At 50.4% G+C, this 10,032-nt stretch overlaps 1 protein-coding gene across 2 annotated transcripts in view; it reads right to left on the minus strand.

Annotated features, from left to right (window-relative positions):
• The window catches only part of SAMD4A (sterile alpha motif domain containing 4A), a 203,983-nt gene extending 196,801 nt beyond the window's left edge, over positions 1–7,182 (minus strand). For both annotated transcript variants that reach the window (XM_034992578.1, XM_034992577.1), the window contains exons 1-2: positions 6,972–7,182; positions 5,136–5,759 (exon numbers count right to left, since the gene is read on the minus strand). In XM_034992578.1, the coding sequence (XP_034848469.1) occupies positions 5,136–5,331 (196 nt within the window). In that variant the 5' untranslated portion in view covers positions 5,332–5,759; positions 6,972–7,182. The remainder of the gene's footprint in view (positions 1–5,135; positions 5,760–6,971) is intronic.
• Positions 7,183–10,032: the final 2,850 nt, after the last annotated feature.

The following is a 10,032-nucleotide window of genomic DNA, read 5'->3' on the forward strand; positions in this document are numbered from 1 at the left end:
AACTTCTGGACAATAACAAGGTTTTATTAGCTCATTTAACAGATGAGAAAACTGAGGCTCAGAAATTAATTGACCAGCCCACTCTGATTTCAAATCCATTTTCTAAGAATCCTTTACAACATATGCCCTCCTATGGATATAAATAAATGCCCACCTGGACAATACCTTCTTTTCTTCTCCACATCAATCCTTTCTTCTCCCCCACAGATCAGTGCTGAGAGAAACAAAGCTGCCCGGAGCTGATGATGCCACCACGTGACCAAAATGGAAACTGAAATGAACCAAACTTTACCTCACTTCTCCCATTTTTGCCTCTCAGAGGATCATGCAAATACTAGAAGCTCTTTCCCAAAAGTGTACAAATACACACACACACACATACACACACACCTTCCATCTTTTAACTCCTTTCCTAAAAGCCTTCTTGGGTTTTCTATCATCTCTGCAGGACTGAGTCCAAACACCTTAGCTGGCAAAATCCCACAGCTTCTGTTTTAACTTCAGCCTCTTAGAGGTCAGCATTCTGTACTCTTCTAGCCACTCTGAACTCACTATTTCCTGCACAGGCCCTTTAACAAGGCAACATTTTTAACAAAGCTATCCCTTCTGCCTGAAAAATGCCTTCATGGAGCGCCTGGGTGGCTCAGTTGATTAAGCGTCTGCCTTCGGCTCAGGTCATGATCCCAGGGTCCTGGGATCGAGTCCCACGTTGGGCTCCCTGCTTAGTGGAGAGCCTGCTTCTCCCTCTCCCTCTGACTGCCTCTTTGCCTACTTGTGCTCTCTCTCTCTCTCAGATAAATAAATAAAATCTTCAAAATAAAAAAAAGAAAAATGCCTTCAAGCCTACTCTCTACAATCCTTTGGACATATTGAACCAACTCCTATTTACCTTTCAAAATTCAACTCAAACATATCTCCTCCCCAGTAAAATGTTCTCTGACTCCCCCAGACAATTAGCTGCTAGGTTCACAATGCTCCCAGAAGCCCTCCCTCCACCCCTTTTTATTCCCATATCTATGCTTCAGCACCTGTGATACTGTATTAGTCATTTACTCAACACTGGGTATCTATGGACCAAGCTCTGGAATATAGTAAGGTACCTCTGTGTTCCCCACTGCATTACACAGGGGCAGGAGAGCAGTAGGCAGTCAGAAAATGAATGCTGAATGAATAAGTGAAAGGAGGAACTACACACAAGATCTTCTCCAGTATCATCAGGAAAATCTCGATCCTTCTGCTTTCCTTTGACTCCATTTGTGATCTAAAAAAGCAAGTCAGGGTACAGCATACCTACACTATGGAAACCAAACACCATAAAAATCACAGAATCATCATCTTCACCCTCTAATGAAAGTAAATATGTACAGAGGTCCTTTTTCAATTTCCACAATTGTCTCTGTCTCAAGCACTGCCATTTCAGATAATCTTTTCTCTTATATTTAAATTATAAGTAAAGCAACAATCTTTTTGCCATTTATTTACTACAAACATATACAATTGCCCCAGAAAGTATGCACTGTTTTGTGTTTATGGATCGTACTTGTGAACCTTCATTTGTTACACTGTTTCCATTGCAAAACATATTTCTAGTCCAAATGACAAAAGTCATGAACAAACAATGCCACACAACCTATTTCTCTTTAGGAAACTGCAAATAAAGTCAGTGGGTTCCATTTTTGCCATTTTTATGCATCAAAGGACCTATTAGCCTCAGAAACACTAACCTACAAACTGAGACTGGCCAGAAGTCTCAAGGTTAATCTGGGCTGGTGGCTAAAGTGCACTAATCTAGGATTTGAGGGTTCTGGAAATCAGCCTCTACTTAGAAAGCTGACCATTAGCAATACCCATTGACCAAATCTAGAGGGAAACACACACATACACACACACACACGCACACACACACACCCATAGGGATTGACTCAACCATTTTTTTGGATCTCAGATGACCATGAACCTGAGGCAAAGGATAAACCAGTGAACCACTAAATTCTCAATAAATGCTAAATTTAAGAGACTAAAATGTTAGTATCAAAATACATCCCACAGATCTCAAACAAACCATGTTTAATGTGAAAAATTATCTCTCTCTATTTAAAGTCAGTCCTGGAGAAAACAGAGCCAAGTTCATACTATGACTAATTAATTTTTTTATTATGCTGAGATCATGCCTCAGATATGAATTTGGTTCCCATTCACCAAGGTTTAAAAATCTCTCAACACCAGAAGAAATATGTGTTTTTTAATTGATGATTACAAAGTAAAGTAAGTGATACATGATGCTTTTGGTATAGGAAACCTCAGCCAGCCAATGAATGAGTCATTCTACACAGCCTAGTTTTCTGAATGGGTAAGAGCTTTACACACCAAAACCGCCTTGGAGGTTAATTATCTTGAATGCCAATATAGTCAAAGTTTATGGCCTATTTCCCTCTCTTCTCAAAGAGTGTATTTAAAAACGTACCCTTTTTGGTAGTTCACTCTCATTCATGGTAAACGGTAATCATTGATTTACATTATTACAGAGTAATGCCTGCAAGATCAGTTGAGGGCTCCTATCCTCACATTCCCAAACTTTAGAGCTTCTGCTCCCAATTCTTGTGTCTAAAGTTAGAATGTTTCTATCTCTTTCCCGGTTGCCAAGCTGTCTGGGGTCACCTTGCACTGCTGGCTAGAGCAGCCCCTCCTCCCATTCTAAAGGTGCTACCCCTAATATGCTATGGATTATTTTTCACATTAAAAAAAATGTTAGGATTGTTGTCTAAAGTAAGTATGTTCTGAGAAAGGGTTTGAAGTAGTCTCCCACATTTTCTGTCCTCTGTTCTGATTGCTGAGTGGGCATTTCTGCCCCTTTCCTTGTTCTTGGCTAGGTTCCAGATACGTGAGAGAGCCATACTCCAGACATGGATAGACCATGACACATCTTGATGCTCTTTATGATCCCCATATAGAAGTAAACTGAGCCATCACACAATTTCTGTCCTGGCCACACAACAAAACAAGTGCAAAGTTTTCCAAGGAAGCAAAATCTCCAGGTTGAATGATTAATTCAGAAACTGGAAAATGGTCCCTGTCTTACATAATGGCTCTAGATTTGGTACCTCTACAGCATTTGGCAGCATGAGCAGGTGGGCTTACACAAATAAGTGTAGTAAAATAAAATTTGGAGGGGTGGGGAGAGGAATTACCAAGTGAGTTTTAAAAACTCAGAGAAGTTCATTTTTTTCTTGGTTTATTAAATGGCAAAGTTTTTAAAGTAAGCAACTTTTTACACCACACACTGAATGCTTTCACTTACTGAACTGTTGCTACGTGGGGAAAAGTCTCCTTTAACTCAAAGGGCAAAAATGTTGCTCTAACACTTGAGTCGCCTAAAGATTAATTATCATTATTTGAAATAGTCCCTACAAGCAGTGAAGTCAAGCATTCAACATCAATTACTATACTGAAATCCTCTGCATTCTATAACACACGAAAGTTTACATAACCTTGCTTGTCAAACCTGAGAAAACAAAATCAAGCAGCTGAACCAGGCTACCCTGTCATATCAAGGACAGGAGTCAAGAGAGTAGATCATGGCTTTTCCAAGTTATGCTTCCACACCCTTATGAAGGAGGCTGGCCCTTCAGCTATTTATAAATGTGGAACTGAACAGAAAGGGCCCTGCCCCTGCCACCCCTATGAGTAACCGGGTGGGCTGTTTGGGCTCGGGCTGAATCCCAGTGGGGCCTGTGTGATCTCTCTCAGTGTGGCCTTCCACACTTGGCAGCACAGGGACCTCTGGGTTCGGTCCTGTCTGGTCAGGAAAAGGGCTGTAAGGATTTCCCGGCTGACTTCCAGCCTATGATTCTATATATGGAAACATCCCATCCAAGGGTTTTCAGCCTCAAGAGCACCACACCGGGGAGGAGGAGTAAGGAGGAGGCCTGCTCTCCTCTTGCTGCCCTGAAGGCACACGCACTCACTTTAAACAGCTTAACAATAACCCACAACCCCCGGACCAACTCACACGCACTCACTTTAGTGTCTCCCAGGCCCTGCCGCCCTGGACTGGACCGTGTCATCAAATGGCAGCCCAGACCTCTGCTGAGTCTTGCAGCCTGGCAGCTTTAACATGGAACAGCTGGAAGAGGACCCTGCATTCTTTTCTCTGCCTAAACACTGGGGGCTCTGTTCACCCTCCTGCTGCAGCATGAACTAAAGAATTTCCCCTATCCAAAATTACAACCAACAGACCTTTCCCCATCCCCCAACCTCACCCCCACCTCCCCACTCCAGGATATAATTTCAGTCTGTCACCACACATGCTAGCAAATAGAAAACTGCGGAACCTTCCCAGTATATTCACTTTCTATACTAGTTGAGATGTCTGTAACTACTAGCAGAGTAATATGAAACAATTCTGTTACATTCAGTGAAGTTTTCCAACAAAAAGCATTACGGACCTTGATTCATATGCCTGCTCTCCACCGAGACCCTTTCTATAAGATCCTTTCTACAAGATCCGTGTCAGTACGATAAGGTCGTGATTGATAAATATAACCCCATAGAATACAAACTGCAAATATCATTTTAATAGTCTGTAGTGTCACCTGCATCTTAGTCTGAAGACAGAGCTCTAAAACTGGAATATCCATGGGGGAAAAATGAATAATAAAATTGAATTTCCATGTATTCCTCATACAGCCTAATCAAAGCTTGGCTTTCTGAAGGGCAGTCCGGCTTCTTCATATGTTGCTGAAATCCAGAAAGCCACGTTGCCCAAAAGAAGAAGAAGAAGAAGGAAAAAAAAAAACCAAAAACAGAAAAATCCAGACTCTACGTGACCTGACTTACTTATTTCCCAGGAAACTGCATGAGAGAAAAATCAATCATTCATGCTACCGTGGCTACCACACGGAATGGGCTGAAGGAGTTGACAGTGGGCAAAACCCCAAAGCGGCCAGCGGAGGTAAGTGGGCGGCAGGGAAGGGGGGGCGGGGGGGGTGAGGTGCCAAGGGCCCCGGGCTCGCGCCCTCCGTGTACGAGCCGAGAGGCGGCCGGGGGCGGGGCCCTGGCCGGAGGCTGGGAAACAGGAGCGGGTGGGGGAAGGAGGAAGGGGGGAACAGGCGGGACAGCCGTAGCCGCGCACTTACCGGGGCTGTTGGCCTCGCCTTCGAGGACGTGCAGCTCGGCGCAGTCGGCCAGCGAGTGCTCCAGGCAGAGCTGGAGGAAGCGGGCCTGGGTCTGGCTCACGCGCTTAAGCAGCGACAGCAGCGCAACAGTCTGCTCGCACTCGTTCCAGCCCTTAAACCAGCCCGCCAGCACCCCGACCTGGTCGCGAAACATCATGGTTAGGGGGCGGCCCTCGGTCTACGAAGCCCCCTCGGCGCCCCAGCCCGCCCCGCCCGCCCCAAAGTTTGGCGGAGCCGCAGCCCCGCGGCCGCCGGAGACGCGTTCCGGTTCCAAGGTGGCTCTGGTGCCCGGACGCTGCAGGTACTGCCTCGGCTCCTGCCTCTCTCGTCTGGTTTCAGTTACGTTCCGGTGGTTCTGGCTGATTTCCCCAGAGATGATGACAGAAAGTAGCGCGGAAATGTTTCTTTTAAAAAAAATAACGATTAAAAAAAAATTCCCCACAAGGCACACAAACTGAAAGAATGCTCTCTTTCCCCCCCCCTTCTCGCAGCTTCGGGATGGTGATTTCCGGCGTCCCGGGGTCTCTTCCCCGCTGGGCGGCAGCTCGGGCCCTTCACACCCGCATTCCCGAGCGGCGATCACCACTGGAAGGAGAGAAAGGCTGCAGTGAGACCTCGGCCAGCGAGAGAGCGCGCCCGGGAAACGAGTGCATCAGAGGGGGCGGGGGGGGTGCGCCCCGCGGAGGGTTTGGTCCCCCAAATTCCGGCGGCCCCCTCCGCACCGGGATGCGCGAGAGGAGCTATTCCCGTTCTGGGAATGGCCAGAAGCCTCCTTCCCAGGTGCGGGAGGAGACCGCACGGCTTCCTGTTGCTGCCGCTGCGAACGGCCGGTGCTCCCCACACGCCCCACCCGGGGTGGCCTCGAGGGCTGAGCCTGCAGACGCCAGCACCAGCAACAGATCCTCGCGCGGAAAACTTGCAATGCGGCTGCGAAGGGGCGCGGGGGTGGGGGTGGGGGCTAACGCAAAACAGAGGCGGAGGCAGCAGCCGCCCGAGTTCCTTCCTCCTCCTCCTCCTCCTCCTCCTCCTATACCTCCTCCTCCTCTCCTCCTCCTCCACCACCACCTCCCAGGGAAGCAGCCGAGCGGCTGCAGCTCCATCTACAGCAACAGCCAGCATCTCCACCGCCAGGCGCCCCTCTGGATTTAGGCCGTGAGCAGCCGCGGCTGCAGCTCGAGACAAAAATAAACTCCCCACCCAGAGCTCCGCGCCCAGCGGGCGGAGGCGCAGCCGGAGCCCTGGCTCCCCCGCGCCGCGCCGCGCCGCTCCAGCCCACCCGGCAGGTCTCCGAGGGCCTGCTTTGCCCAGAGCGATCAGATGTGTGCGTGCGTGTGCGTTGGTGGGTACGAGCGTGTGTGCTTTCGGCATTCTGCTCTGACCGCCGCCGCCTACGGGCGGGTCCGGCCGGCCCAGCGCCTCGCTCGCGCTTCCCAGGCCGAAGACGGTACGGCCCCGGGCGCGCGCCACGCGCGGAGACAGCCCGAGCCCCAAACACTGCTTCCCCCGGCGGGCAGGGCGGCTCCGCAGAGACTGCGGCTCCATGCCGCCCGCACACGCCCCCCAACGACCGCAAAGAAGAAAGTTCAGCTTCGGGGGCTCCCAATCCTATCCCTGTCGGGGTGGCCGCCAGGGGCGGAGAGAAGAGCCCAGCGGCTCAGCCCTTGAGGGGCCGCTCGCTGCCGGCCTCCGGCTTCCCGCCTCCCAGAAGTTCTCGGGCAGAGGGGGAACTCTCTCGGGTAGGGGACCCCCAGTGACCGGCGGGTCCCCTCCCGGGGTCTCAAGGGTGGGGGCGCTCACCTCGGCGCGGCTCATCCCGGCTGCTTGGGGCCCCACGCGCGGGTCGGGGGCCGCGGCGGCTCTCAGCGGGGTTGCGGGCGCCCGGAGCGTGGGCCGCGGGCCATGCCGTCGGGGCGGGCGGCGCTGAGAGAGTGCGGCGCTGCGGGTCCGGGCCGCCGCCGCCGCCGCTGCTGCTGCCTCCAGTGTCGGCTCGGGGAGGACTGAGCCGCCGGAGCCGGAGCTCCCCACATGCTACTGATTAACATACACCATTACATCATGGGCTTGGCAGGGAGCGCCCGAGAGGGGGGAGAGGAACCCGGGCGGCGGCGGCGGCACGCGGGGGGGGAGCCGGGGGGAGGATCCCCGGACCCGGCCGGCGACGGGGGTGGGGGGGAGCAGATTCCTAAGTGGGGACCAGAAAAGGGGAGGGGAGCGGAGAGGGAGGAGCCGGATGGCGCAGAGGGGTCGGGTTGGAAGAACCGCCCGGCAGAGGGAAGAAGTTTGGGGAAGGGGAGGGGTCCGAGTGAATTCCTCCCCCGGCCGCCAGCGAGTTCTGGAGAGGTCGGGGCCCTAGAGCCGCGGGAGTGCAGGCAGTAGAGGACCCGAAGGGCGCTTGAGAGGGGGCGGTGCTGCCACCGGCTGCTCGTCCTTGGGAATGTGGTTCGCCGACTCGGGTGACCCCTGGGTCCTACTGGGGTCCGGGGGATAGCAGATCGGCTTGGCCCCCGGGCGGTGGAGACCCGGGGTCACTGCCGCGGGGGGGGGGGGGGGGGGGGCGGGTTCCGGGGGTCGTGAAGCAAAGGGCGAAGGAAACCGAGGGGCGGTACGCAGAGCTGGACGTGCGTGGGTGCTGGGCTCCATGTGGCCCTCGTCCGAGGGGCGCGATCAGTGCCCGGCCTGATCACCCCTCACCGGGCTCTGGCCTTGGCGGCCCTTTGCTCTTGTCGGCGGACTCGCGGGCGACCCGGCGCCCCTCTTGGGCCTCGCTCTCCCCTGGGGAAGCCGCCCGACTTCTGGGGCCAGCCTGGGAGCTATGCTAGGCGCGCGGGCTGTGGCCGCGGGCCCGGAGTGGAGAAGAGCGCCGCCCTGGGCGGCAGGAAGGCAAGCGAGGCCACCTGTCAGCGCGTGAGTCCCCTGGCTGGGCAGTTTACCTGGACCGGGACAGTGCGCGAGGCCCAGGCCGGGCCTGGGTCAGAGGTCCACATGCGCGGGAGAGAATAGGGGGGTGCGGCGGGGAGTGGAGAGGCACCGGGTGGGCCGCACGAGTGCTGCCGGCTAGTCTCGAAAGTAGAGGATTGGTTAAAAATCCCCTAAACCCTAAAAATCGCTGTACCTTCTATTATCAGGTGAATATTCACGGGTGGACTTGATTGCCAAATCCGGCTATCTCCGTGTTTTCAGTGAAATACTGAGCCCCTCTCCAGTAACTTGAAGCTTTGTTTATAAAAGAGTACTTCTGAGAAATCAGTGAAATGCGCGCTTCAGACCCAGCCTTCCCTACTCCCGCTAACACAATATTTTTGTAGATAAAGTATTTGAGATATTATTCCACTAATTAACATTTCCGTTTTTCAACTCCAGCATATGTCGCTGGAATTTCAATCCTGCCTTCCTTCCTCAAACCTAGTTTTTGCACCGTTTACTTCGTGTCAGACATGTGACAGCACCTAACTCTCTGTTGGGGGTATTAAAAAGTCTTGTGGGGAGCTGCAAAAGTTTAGGTGTTATCATTAAAATAGGGTATGTGAGTAATTTTTTAAGTTCATTATTAACCGGCCAGGAAAAGCATCTGCATAATTTAATGAATATTTTCCCTAAAATTGAGACTTCTAAAGTCTGTGTTTTAGTTTAGTTTAGTTTTGTTATTAGAGAGACAGAAAGTCTTGTCATCATTTGCTCCAAGACATTACAATCCATTAGCTAGTCCTTAGTAATAACTTCGATCAGGAAATGGGGAGAAGGGTTAGAGCAGTCTACCCTGGTATCTACCTTGTTATCAGTGGAAGCCAAAGTACGAGTTCCACATCTGAGGCTTTTGAAATCGCCAAGGGTGATTTTTGTTAAGAAAGTGAAAGAAATGTCAGTTTCATTAACTTATTTATTGTCACCTGCATATTACTGAAGGAATAGTAAAACTAAAAAACAAAACAAACCCAACAAACAAGGCAAATTTTCAAGAATTCTTATGCTGAAGAAAGAAGACACTGCCACCTACTGGAAAAATGTAGTCCTTACAGCAGCCTTTAACCTAGGAAAAGATCTTGATTTAGCTAATTTTTGACCTATTTTTAAGAAATACAAAGATAAGCATGAATGAGTTACCAGTCCCCCTTGTTTATGTGGGTTCACAATACTCGTAATTTCCCTTGCCTCTGGGCCTATTTTCTGATGAGAAAGGGAGAATAGATAAAACCCAGTGATGCTGCTTCATTATTCTGAGGAGTGAAGTCAAGACTCCAAAGGAAGGAAAATAATACTATCAGCTAAATATATATTTTTGTATTAAATGTAGAATTTTTCCATATGAACCTGTGTCCAGTTTTTATGGGTAATTAAGAAGTGGCTTGGAATGCCTGAGTGGCTCAGTTGGTTAAGTGTCTGCCTTCAGCTCAGGTCATGATCCCAGGGTTCTGGGATGGAGTCCTGAGTAGGGCTCCCTACTTATTGGGGGGTCTGCTTCTCCCTTTTCCTCTGCTGCTCCCCTGCTTGTGCTCTCTCTCTCACTCTCTCTCTTTCTCTGACAAATAAATAAAATCTTTTGAAAAAAGTGGCTAACAAGTACTAAAAATCTATACCACTTGGAAAAGGAATGAAAATATGAGCTAAAAGAGATTATTAATATGTCTATGTTCACTATTTTTCTATTTATTCATTTGAAAAATACCTATGGTTCACCTACTTTGTTCCAGGCACTGAATCAGGCAGTGAGTACACAGAGCACAGGTACTGAGTCCATAATGGTGTATCAACCAGAAGATTTTCTGTAAATTAGCATTCTTTTAACATTCTTTTGCTTTTCTCCTTCCTAGAATCTGGGAAGGGAAGAAATTGGTGTTTGCTTAGTGAATAATACTTTTGA

This window comes from Mirounga leonina, unplaced genomic scaffold (assembly GCF_011800145.1).
Source record: "Mirounga leonina isolate KUSES-001 unplaced genomic scaffold, KU_Mleo_1.0 Mir_82, whole genome shotgun sequence".
NCBI lineage: Eukaryota > Metazoa > Chordata > Mammalia > Carnivora > Phocidae > Mirounga > Mirounga leonina.